This window comes from Mobula hypostoma, chromosome 7, assembly GCF_963921235.1.
Source record: "Mobula hypostoma chromosome 7, sMobHyp1.1, whole genome shotgun sequence".
Classification (NCBI taxonomy): Eukaryota; Metazoa; Chordata; class Chondrichthyes; order Myliobatiformes; family Myliobatidae; genus Mobula; species Mobula hypostoma.
In genome coordinates, this window is record NC_086103.1 from 16,051,858 (window position 1) to 16,064,408 (window position 12,551).

General features: G+C 48.5%; 1 protein-coding gene across 1 annotated transcript in view; it reads right to left on the reverse strand.

Moving 5' to 3' along the window:
* LOC134348845 (macrophage colony-stimulating factor 1 receptor-like) overlaps nucleotides 1-12,551 on the reverse strand; it is a 111,633-nt gene that overhangs the window by 68,701 nt on the left and 30,381 nt on the right. Inside the window, exons 2-3 of the mRNA XM_063052626.1 lie at nucleotides 6,627-6,751; nucleotides 4,975-5,146 (exon numbers count right to left, since the gene is read on the reverse strand). Coding sequence (XP_062908696.1) covers nucleotides 4,975-5,146; nucleotides 6,627-6,751 — 297 coding nt within the window. The remainder of the gene's footprint in view (nucleotides 1-4,974; nucleotides 5,147-6,626; nucleotides 6,752-12,551) is intronic.

The window sequence follows — 12,551 nt, forward strand, 5'->3', positions numbered from 1 at the left end:
GTCATTGTCTGATGGTGGAGGGAACGTTGAGTCCTGTACCTTCCCCCTGATGGTAGCAGTGAGGAGAGGGCGGTGGGATTCTCCACGATGGATGTTGCCTTCATGAAGCATCGCCTTTTGAAGATGTCCCTGATGTTGGTGTCCATGATGGGGCTGGCTGAGTTTACAACTTTCTGCAGCCTTTTCCGATCCTGTGCAGCGGCCCCTCCGCACCAGACGGTGATGCAGACAGTTAGACTGCTCTCCACGGTCCATCTGTAGAAATTTGCTAGTGTCTTTGGTGACATATAAAATATAGCCAATGTCACGTCTTACTCATGATTGCATCCTGGGCCCAGGACAAACCCTCAGAGATGTTGACACCAAGGAACTTGAAGCTGCTGGCCCTTCCCACCGCTGTCCCCTCGTGTGTCGAGTTCCTGCGAGCTGTTAGGAGCCTGAACTGTCTCTAAGTCAGAGCTGAACTCGTGGGTGAAGGACCTGCACGGTGCTGTACTGTTCCATTTTCCATATTCTTCTCCAACAATCATCGCTTTGTCATGGTGAAGAGGCTTGTGAATGCCTGAAATCCCAACAGTGCAGTTTCGCCTTAGATCCTCATAGGCTCATCCACGGTGGCAAAGGTTAAGGGGGAGGATCCGGACAAAAGTGACACAACACTGGAGCCAACCACAGCGGTGAAGAGGGATCACTGCTCAGCGCTCGCGGCCTTACCTGCCTGCACCCCAGACGCTGACTGTAGCGGCTCGGGAGAGACAGCAAGCGCACGTGTACCACTCACAGCCGGCTGAAGATCCGTCTCCATCCTTCCTGTCCTAACCACCGGCTCGTGTTCTCAGGATGTCAATAATGTGGGCAGAACCAACAAGTGGTTGCAATTTGGCCTTCCTGCCTGTAGAGGTGGAAAAAATGGAATCTGGGCTTCCCGGAGGGAATCTCTACAGGAATGAAGAGAGAATGATTTCTCCAGTCACCATTATTGTGAGCAGTTTTGAGCTTCATATTGAAGAAAAGACGTGCTGGCATTGGAGAGGGTCCAGAGGAGGTTCACGAGAATGATTCTGGATATGAAAGGGTTAACATATGAGGAGTGTTTGATGGCTCTGTGCCTGTACTCACTGGAATTTAGAAGAATGAGAGGGGGATCTCATTAAAACCTATCAAATATTGAAAGGCTTCAACAGAGTGGATGTGGAGACACAGATAGAGTGGATGTGGAGAGGATGTTTCCTATAGTGGGGGAGTCTCGGACCAGAGGGCACAGATAGAGTGGATGTGGAGAGGATGTTTCCTATAGTGGGGGAGTCTAGGACCAGAGGACACAGATAGAGTGGATGTGGAGAGGATGTTTCCTATAGTGGGGGAGTCTAGGATCAGAGGACACAGATAGAGTGGATGTGGAGAGGATGTTTCCTATAGTGAGGGAGTATAGGACCAGATGGCACAGATAGAGTGGATGTGGAGAGGATGTTTCGTATAGTGAGGGAGTCTAGGACCAGAGGACACAGCATCAGAACAGAGGGATGTCCATTTAGTACAGCATGGGATTTCTTTAGCCCAAGGGTGGTGAATCTGTGGAATTCATGGCTGTGGAGGCCAAGTCATTGGGTATATTTAAAGCAGAGGTTCTCTATTCAGGAGAATAGAGTTGTAGGAATAATAAATCAGACATGATGGAATGGCAGAGCAGACTCGATGGGCTGAATGGCCTGATGGATTATGTCAGTATTAACAAGCCTGATTCTGTGGGATTGAATAGCCTTTTCTGTTCCCATTTTTCACGTCCCCACAAGGAAATGGTTGCAGTTCACAAATACTTGAGAGCGTCTTCGCAGAAGATGAAACATAAAGGGCTCCCGGAAACAGTAAGGAACCAAGTGCATCATGAGAATGAGGAACTCCGTGGGTAAGAATATGCAATATTACAGAAGTTGAGCCTGAGAAGAATGATGAATCCCACCGACCCAAAAACAGCCACCTTAGAGTAAGCAGATTTCAGCCTCTGTAGACTTAGGATGGTACAGGGCCCTAGAGGAATATGTGAGCCCTATTTTAGAAAGGACAGAGAGGGGAATCTGGGAACATTGGACTATTTATTGGACGATGAAGAAGGCTTATGGCACGCTTGCCTTTATTAATCGAGACACTGAGTTCAAAAGTCAGGAAATTATCTCATAGAAAAATACAGCACAAAACAGGCCCTTCTGCCCATCTAGTCCATGTCAATCCATTTAAACTGCCTACTCCCATCGACCTGCACCGAGACCAAACCCTCCATACCCTGGACATCCATGTACCTATCCAAACTTCTCTTAAAAACGGAAATCGAACCTGCATCCACAACTTGTGCTGGCAGCTCATTCCACACTCTCACAATGCTCTGAGTGAAGACGTTTCACCCTTCACCCTTGACCCATGGCCTCTAGTTGTAGTCTCACCCAACCTCAGTGGAAAAAGCCTGCTTGCATTTACCCTATCAATACCCCTCACAATCTTGAGACCTCTATCAAATCTCTCATTATCCTTTGTTGCAGCTTTATAAAACTCTGGTTAGGTCTGGTTGCCCATTCCAGGATGTCAAGGCTTTAGAGAGGGTGCAGAAGAGATTAGCCAGGATGCTGCCCACTTTTGAGGGCATGTGCTATACTGAGAGGTTGGACAAACTTGGCTGTTCTGGGGTGGTGGTAGAGGCAGATACACTGGAGACTTTTAAGAGGTGTTTAGATGGGCTCACAAATGTGAGGACAATGGAAGGATATGGACATTGTGTAAGAATGAGAGATTAGTTTAGACGGCTATTTGGTTGCTAATTTAATTGGTTCAGTACAACACTGTGGGCTGAAGGGCCTGTTCCTGTGCGGTACTGGTCGATGTTCTGTGCTCTATATATTCGCCAAGATGCTGGAATGCTGCGTGAAGGTTGTAACAATGAAACACCTGAAGGAGAGATGTGCGCATCGAGGGGTCAGTGATGGAAAGGCTGAACAGCTTCAAGTTCCTGGACGTCGGCCTCTCTGAGAATCTCTCCTGGGCCCTACACACTGACGCAGTCACAAAGGAGGCACAGTGGCTACAGTTCATTAGGAGTTTGAGGGGATTTGGTAAGTCAAGAAAGACTCTAGCAAATTTCTACAGATGTACCACGGAGAGCATTCGAACTGGTTGCATCACCGTCTGGAATGGAGGGGCTGCTGCACAGGACCGGAAACAGCTGCAGGGGGCCGTAAACCCAGCCAGTTCCATCGTGGGCACTGGCCTCCCAGCTTCGAGGATCCATCACGAAGGATCTTCACCATCCAGAAGAGGCTCTCTTCTCATTACCACCATCAGGAGGTACAGGAGCCTGAAGAATTTTAAGAACAGCTTTGTTTCCTCTGCCTTCGTATTCCTGAGTGGTCCATGCTGACTACCTGTTTATTCCTCTTCTGCACTTTTTAATTTGTAACTTATAGAAATATTTCATATCTTGCTCTGTACTGCCGTCACAAAGCAACACGTTTCGCAACATATGTCAGTGATAATCGACCTGATTCTGATTCTGAAGTAAAGGTTTTGTGGCCAGTCTTCTGGAATTGCTTGAGGGCGTCATTTATGGGGCACATAAGCAGGAACCCATGGGTGCCCTGGATCTGAATTTAATCTTCTATTCCCTGTGTTATAAGGAAAGGTTGAATAGGTTATGATATTATCCCCCGGCACAAAAGAGATTGAGGGGAGATTTGAGAGAGGTATACAAAATTATGAGGGGTATAGACAGGGTAAATGCAAGCAGGCTTTTTTCACTGAAGATGAGTGAGAAGGGAACTAGAAGTCATGGGTTAAAGGTGAAACATTTAAGAATATGAGAGGGAACTTCTTCATCGAGACACAGAGCACTACAGCACCAAAACAGGCCTTTTGGCCCATCTAGTCCATGCTAAACTATTGTTCTGCCTAGCCCCATCAACCTGCACCAGGACCATAATCCTCCATACACTCTCCCATCCATGTACCGATCCAAACTTCTCACAGAGGTGCACCGTCAGCACGACCCCATTTCAGCCCAGGGCGTTGGAGTGGGGAGTGCAGTCCCTATGCAGTCGGTACGACCATCCTGTGAGAGCATGCGTCTCACAGAATGATAGTATCCGGCTTCCTGCCACAGTAAACAGACCAGCCGGTCCTGTGATTCAGCTAGGGTTAAACTGGTGGGTTGCTCGTTCCGCGCTGTACTGTATCTATAAATAAATAAATATCAACAGCAAACCCGCATTCCAGCGCCCTCTGAGTGAAGACATTCGCCCTTCACTATTCCTGCGCCTGCGGCCCCCTCCTCAGCCCTTGCGATCCTTCACTCTGCCAACGGCTTATCAGCAAAGGAACGCAGCCCCAGGTTGCCCCCCCCCCCAGCACAAGAGATTCACTCCTGCTGACCCTGTCTTTGGACACTCACACCTGGAGTGAGGGGGCTGCTCTCGCCATCTCCCCACCCTCAGGCACAGAGACGGTCAGGGTTCACAAATCACAATCAGAACCAGGTTTCATATCACCAGCTTGTGCCACGAAATTTGTTGCTTTGTGGTGCAGTACGTTGGAATGCATGTAAAGCCATAAATTACAATAAGCATATATAAAAACTTGAATTAAATTAGTAGTACAAAAAGAGAGGGAAAATAGTGAAGTAGTGAGGAGGTGTTCGTGGGTTCATTATTCATTCAGAAATCGGATGGCAGAGGGGAAGAGGCTGTTCCTGAATCATTGAGTGAGTGTCTCCTGGCTCCTGGACCATCGCTTTGCTGGTAACAGTGAGAGGAGGACATGTCCTGGGTGATGGGGGTCCGTGACGATGGACGCCACCTTTCTGAGACATCACTTTTGAAGATGTCCTCGATGCTGCGGAGGCCGTTGTCAGTGATTGAGTTGACTGAGTTTGTAACATTTTCCCGATCTGGGCCAGTGGCCCCTCCGTGCACAGTCAGTCAGGGACATCCTTACCAATAACATGCAGAGAGGAGACAGACTGCAGCTCCACAATTTCCCCAGACTCTTCCCCCTTCAGCAGGCAGGTGTAGATCCCAGTATCGTTCTGGCTCACATTCAGAATGCGTAGCTCTGAGGTTAGTCTGAATTTATCCCCATATTCCCGACGTTCTTTCAATTCGAGAACCTGGTGAGGGAAAATGCAGTTACAAATGGATCTCTGCGTTTGTCCAAGCAGGAGGGAAGTCCAGAGCGTTCGGTCCAAGAGTCACAACCCTTCCCCATCCCACAGACACTCTCCCAACCCACTGAATCCCCTCCCACAGCCAACAGATACTCTCCCCATTACTGACTTCCCACCCACTGAATCCCCACCCACAGCCTATAGACACTATCCCCATCACTGACTCTCCCCGCCCACTGAATCCCCTCCCACTGTCCACAGACACTCTCCCCATCACCGACACTACTGATACCCCTACCCACTGAATCCCCTCCCATGGACACTCTCCCCATCACTGAATCCCCTCCCACAGCTCACAGACACTCTCCCCATCACTGACTCCCCACCCACTGAATCCCCACCCACAGTCACAGACACTCTCCCAATCACTAACTCTCCCCACCCACTGAATCCCCTCCCACAGCTCACAGACACTCTCCCCATCACTGAATCCCCTCCCACGGACACTCTCCCCATCACTGACTCTCCCCACCCACTGACCCTCCCACAGCTCACAGACACTCCCCTCCTCACTGACTCTCCCAGAGCTCACTGACTCTCCCATTTTTCTCTCTCTATTTCTCATTGAATCTCACCTGTTTCAGAACGGAAGTACAGTACAGGAAGAGACAGGTGGAGATGTGACCTGAAGTCTGCTGTTAAGGAGGGGAGGTGGAGGACCAGAGGATGCTGAGTCTGGGAGACAGCGTTCCCTGGCTCAGTGAAAGGATCTAGAAGATTGAACCTCTGATTAAACCCACAGGTTGATCATGATCTGCAGCTGGACAAGAGGCACAGGTCCGGAATTGTTACTCAGCCACCAGGGCTTACAGAGATGGGGTGGGGGGAGAGAGAATCCCCCTGGATTTTCACCTTCTGTTTACTGGACGGCTTGGAGAGATCAGACATGGAGACGATGATTCCAGTAGTGGGGGAGACTGGCACCAGAGGGCACAGCCTCAGGATACAAGGACATCACTTTAGAACAGAGATGAGGAGGAATTCTTTAGACAGAGGGCGGTGACTCTGTGGAATTCGTTGAGAAGGCTGTGGAGGTCAGGTCATTGGGTGCGTTTAAGGCAGAGCTTGATGGGTTCTTGACTAGTAAGAGGTTAACGGTTACTAGGAGAATGTCGGAAAACAAGATTGAAAAAAAAATTCAGCCATGGTGAAATAGTGGAGTAGACATGATGGATTGAATGGCCGAATTCTACTCCAGTATCTTCTGGTCTTATGATGGAGGGTTCTGGCCGAGCTTCCATGAGAGGGACTCTCGTAAAAGCCCACCCCAGTGAGGTGAGCGAGTTGGCCAATGACCAGGTCCCACGTAACCCCAGGCAGGTGGGAGGAGGCTCCCAGCGCTGGTGTGGGTCTCCCTCCTACTGCTCTACTGGAACAAAACAAATCTGACTCGATAAAAAAGGAGAATAAATTTCAAACTGACCTTTCCCTGCGGAGTTACCCAATTCACAATTATCCTGAGGCTGTCACTGAGGCCAGTGCATGTCGCCACGAATGGTTCCCCTCTCAGACGCAACTGATGCTTGGGTTCGACTGAAAGATGGAACTCTGGAATTGGACAAGAAGTGGCTGAAAGATTGTGGAGAGAACGTTCTTTTCCCCAAGCAAAGGCTCCGAAACTCTCAACGTTTCACACAATTCTTCACTGTGGCACTGAATGCACGGTTACATCATGGTCTGGTACGGCAGTCCGAATGCACAGGAACAGAAGAAGCTCCAGAGAGAGATGGAGTCATGCCAATATATCACAGGCACATAACTCCCCACCATTGGTAGTGTCTACAGGAGGTGCTGCATCAAGAAGGCAGCATTGATCACCATCATCCAGGCCAGCTCATCTCCTACTGGCTCCTCTCGGGAGAAGGTACAGAAAACAAAGCCCTAGACCACCAGGTTCAGCAACAGCTACTTCCCCTCAACCACCTCGCTTTTGAACCAACTGGTACAAGCTTCAGTAAAGCAACACTGGGACCACTCTGCACCTTTTTGTTCTGATTATATTCTATCATGCTTAATTTTGCATATTATTTATCTCTGATTTATATCTTTTCCAGTGACTGTTGTTTATCTGACGCTCTGCGAGCCAGTGATGCTGTTACAAGTAAGCTTTTCGTTACAGCTGTGCAATATTCTGTGGAAGTTGGCACAATGCTACTACAGATTAGCGCGTCGCAGGTTGGAGTTTAATCCTGGTTTCCTCTGTAAGGAGTTAGTTTCTATGTTCCCCCCCATGGACGTGGGTTTGCTCCCACAGTCCAAAGGTGTACCAGTTAACAGGTTAATTTGTCATTGTAAATTGTCTTCTAGTTAGGTTAGGGTTAAATTGGAGGTTGTCAGGGGTGCTGGGCGAAAAGCTGGAACGGTCTGTTTTGTGTTGCATCTCCAAAAATTATCAAATAAACTTCAGTTTGACTTTATGCCTTTGAGAAAGACAGCAGGTTTATCTTGAAACACACAAAAAATGCTGGTGAACACAGCAGGCCAGGCAGCATCTATAGGAAGAGGTACAGTCGACATTTCGGGCCGAGACCCTTCGTCAGGGCACAAGTCCTAATGAAGGGTTTCGGCCCGAAACGTCAACTGTGCCCCTTCCTATAGATGCTGCCTGGCCTGCTGTGTTCACCAGCAATTTTTGTGTGTGGTGCTTGAATTTCCAGCATCTGCAGGTTTCCTCATATTTGAGGTTTATCTTGAAACCCTGATTTGTCAGGTCCCGATATCTGGCTTCAAACTCACACCTCTGTCCCCTGTGGACAGACAAGGGTCTGTAAAACCCAAACCTTTGTCTCCTGTGGACTGTGAGGGGTCTCGACACCCTCATCTCTGTCTCCTGTGGACTGTGAGGGATCAATAACACCCACACCTCTCTCTCCTGTGGACAGTGAGGGGTCTCGACACCCCTAGCAAATTTATAGCAACTTTTTCATTTTGCTATTCTGCCAATATGCCCTTGCTTGAGGAGACTTCTGGGGTATTCAGAATAATTGCTTATTAATTGAAATAGTTTGGCACAGTCTAGATGGGCTGAAGGGCCTGTTTCTTTAAATGTTCCCATCAGTGAATTATAGGGAATGATTGCTTTTGGAACGCAGGTTATTGAGAAGGGCAACCTGTCTCTGATATCCCTCATACTTTGCCCCAGTCACCTTAAAGTTATACAGACACAATGCTGCAGGAAATCGTCAGGCCAGGCAGCATCTCTGGAAAAGAGTACAGTTGACGTTTTGGGCCGAAACTCTTCGGCAGGACTCCGAATGGTCTTGGCCCGAAATACTGGCTGTACTCTCCGTGGACTGTACATTGCTTGAGTTTCTTCAGCATTCTTTGTGTTTGGATTTCCAGCAACTGCCGATTTTCTCTTGTTTGACCTTAAAGCTGTGCTCCCTTCTGTCGCCACTTCCGCCCTGGGAACAAGAACTCTGTGCCTCCCATCATCTTGTACACCTCAATCAAGCCCCCTCTCACTCTCCTTCGCTCCAAAGAGAAAAGCCCTAGTTTGCTCAAACTATTGTCATGAGACATGCCCTCTAAAGCAGGCCAAATCACCTCTGCATGCTCTCGAAAGCTTTCTATAACGAGGTGACCAGAAGTGAACACATTATTCCACGTGTTGTCTTATCGGGGTTTTATAGAGCTGCAACGTTCCCTCACGGCTCTGGAACTCAGTCCCTGTCTAATGATCACACCATACACCTTTTAACCACTTTATCAATCTGCACTGAGTTGTTACGTAATTATCATACAAGTGGTCGGTTCACAAGTCTATTTCTCTTGCAGTTATTTCTGTGTGTTCTTCAGTCTGCTTCAGCCACCTCTCCAGCCTTTGCTGTCCATTCCAGATGAAGGGTTTCTCCCACAAACATTGACTGTTTGTGCTGCCTGACCTGCTGAGTGTCTCCAGCTTTCTGTGTTGTGCCTGATCCCAGAGCCTGCAGTCCGATGTGTCTCCCTCACTGTTTAAATTTCATTCCATTGTTTCACTTTGAATCATTGCTTTTTCAAAGTCATTGTCAGATCCTCTTATTTTATGATCACTCTTCCCCAAAGACGTCTTGACACACCTCATATTCTGTCTGGGTAGCCTTCAGCCTCATGGCCTGAACATCGATTTCTCTAACTTGTTGTACTTTCTTCCTCCTCCCCTTTTTTCCATTCCCCATTCTGGTTTTCCACTTACCCCCTTCCCCTCTGACCTGCCCTTCACTTCCCTCTGGTTACACTTCTCATTCCCTTTCTCCCATGGTCCACTCTCTCTCCTATCAGATTCCTCCTTTCACCTGTCACCTCCCAGTGTCTCACTTCAACCCTCTCCCCCACCCACCCACCTTCCCCCTCACCTGGTCTCACCTGTCACCTCCCAGTGTCTCACTTCATCCCCCCTCCCCCACCCACCCACCTTCCCCCTCACCTGGTCTCACCTATTACCACCTATTCTGGCTTCTGCCCCATCCTCGTCTTTCCAGGTCTGAAGAAGGGTCTCGGCCTGAAATGCTGACTGTTTATTCCTCTCCATAGATGCTGCCTGACCTGCTGAGTTCCTCCAGCATTTTGTATGTGTGGCTCTGGATTTCCTCAATTTGCAGAATCTCTTGTGTTTTTGACAACAACACATTCTCACTGGACAAAATCAGATCTGGAATACCTTTCCCTGGCTGATCCCTCAGCACGTTGATCTGGAAGAGCGCCTTGTTAAATTAGCCCAACAAAGCTGATTTGCTCAGCCTGTGAACTCCTCTGTTATTTACCTTTTCAACATTTGAGATTCCAAACTGTTTAATGTTATTCCCAGTGCCCCAGTGTAAAGGCGAGTGAACGAATTGTTACTCTGCATCCGATACAGCTCAAAAACCCACAAAAGATAAAGAACGCAATATTTAAAAAGACACAATAAATAGAAATACATAAGATAGCTTATATACATAGATTAATTGTACTACATGTCCATAAAGTGACGCTAGGCACAGGAGTGTCTGTACGTAAGGTGACTGACAGGAAATGATAAAGTAGTGGTGGTTGGGGGTGTGGAGGGGTGGGTTAGTGGGTGGAGGTGTTGATCAGCCTCACTGCTTGGGGAAAGTCACTGGTTTTGAGTCTGGTGGTCCTGGTGTGGGTGCTTTTGATGGGAGTGGGACAAACAGTCATGAGCAGGGTGGATGGGTTCCTTCATGATGTTATTAGCCCTTTTCTTTAGACATATCCTTGATGGTGGCTAGGCGGGTGCTGGTGATGCACTGGGCAGTTCTGACTACCTGTTGTGGAGCCTTCCTGCCCACGACAGGACAGTTTCCATATCGAGCAGTGGTGCAACTTGTTAGGATGCTCTGTACTGCACATCTGTATGACCCTCCCTCAGTACCGACCCTCCCACAGTGTGACCCTCCCTCAGTACCACCCCTCCCACAGTGTGACCCTCCCTCAGTACCACCCCTCCCATAGTGTGACCCTCTCTCAGTACCACCCCTCCAACAGTGTGACCCTCCCTCAGTACCACCCCTCCCACAGTGTGACCCTCTCTCGGTACCATCCCTCCCACAGTGTGACCCTCCGTCAATACCACCCCTCCCACAGTGACCCTCCCTTAGTACCGACCCTCCCACAGTGTGACCCTCCCTCAGTACCAACCCTCCCACAGTGTGACCCTCCCTCAGTACCGCTCCTCTCACAGTGTGACCCTCCCTTGGTACCACCCCCCCACCATGTGACCCTCTCTCAGTACCACCCCTCCCTCAGTGTGACCCTCCCTCAGTACCACCCCTCCCACAGTGAGACCCTCCCTCAGTACCACCCCTCCCACAGTGAGACCCTCCCTCACCATGCCTGTTTGCTTATATACATGCAGACTTGCAGCGATCCAGTCTCTACGTATCAGAGGGCAAATTGAGATGAGATGAGTCAAAGGCCGAGTGTCATAGAGTTGCTGTTTGACTATACTTGTCTGTGATGACACTTTCAAGGAATTACGGATCTGTATTCCCAGACCTCTTTGATCTACCACACCCCTCAGTGCCGTACTGCTGACAAAGTCCTATCCTGATTCGTCCTCTCAAAGTGCAACATCTCACATCTGCCATTTTCAGCCCATTTTCCCAGTTGCCCAAGAGCTGTCTGAAAGTGCTTTGGGTCTTCACAAATAAACCAGCACCTAGATAAGTGTCATATAAAAATAGTCACAATTTCAATTCCTGTTTCTTAGCCTCACTTCTCCTTCGCCTCCCAGATTACCTCAGCAGTCCTGACCACATTGCGAGCAGCAGCATTGCCACACTTTATGCCTGACCTGTCTGCTCTGCTGTGATGTTCACAGATGAGCCTGTCTCTCTGAGGGAATGTGCACATCTGCTGAGATGTTGCAACTTCAGGAAGGCCTGCTGCGTTTCTGGGTGTAGGGATGAGTACGGCCCAGGGCAGGAGACAGGCGTCGGACCCCAGCAGCTCCTGTAGTGCATTTCACTCTCCAGTATTGTTGTTTGGAGTTTTAATTCCACATGAAATTATTTTCACTCCCCAATCTCATCCCGGTCCGGGCTCATCCCTTCAGTTTTTCAAAGGATCGAGCCACCAGTTTTCCTTTTAAGTTGCAAAGTCTTCCGGTAGACTTTATTTATTTGAAAATGTATTTTCTTTGGAGGTATGGCACGTTAACAGACCCTTTTGGCCCAACGAGCCCTGGCCACACAATTATCTAGTTAGAGATTCAGCACAGAACAGGCCCTTCTAACCCAATGAGGCATGCTGCCCAGCGATACCACTCATCTATTAACCCTCATCTAATCAGGGGACAATTTACAATGACCCATTAACTTACTAACCAGTATGTCTTTGGACTGCAGGAGGAAACCGGAGCACCCGGAGGAAACCCAAGCATTCACAGGAAGGACGGCAAGAATTGAACCCAGATCCCTGGCACTGTAACAGCATTCCGCTAACAGTTCCCGATCTGAGAGCGACAGGCTTATCAGTAAATACCATTATGGTCATCATTATCAGATTTATTGTCCTGATACAAGTTGTTTGTGGCAGTAGTACAGGAATATGCATAATAATAAAAAAACTATAAGCTACAATAATCAATCAATCAATGAACAGAGTAATAAATAATCCTTGTGTAATAATAAACACACGAGATTCTGCTGATGCTGGAAATCCAGAGCAAAACACATAAAATGCTGGAGGAACTCAGCAGGTTGGGCAGCATTTATAGAGAGGAATAAACAGCCGAGACCCTTCATCGTGACTGGAAGAGAAGGGGGAAGGTGACCGAGCTGCCTCCCTGCGTTAGAGCCATTTGCCTGTGTTGGCCCATGTCTTTTTAAGTAGAGCAGAATATTAGACATACAACAGTATAGTA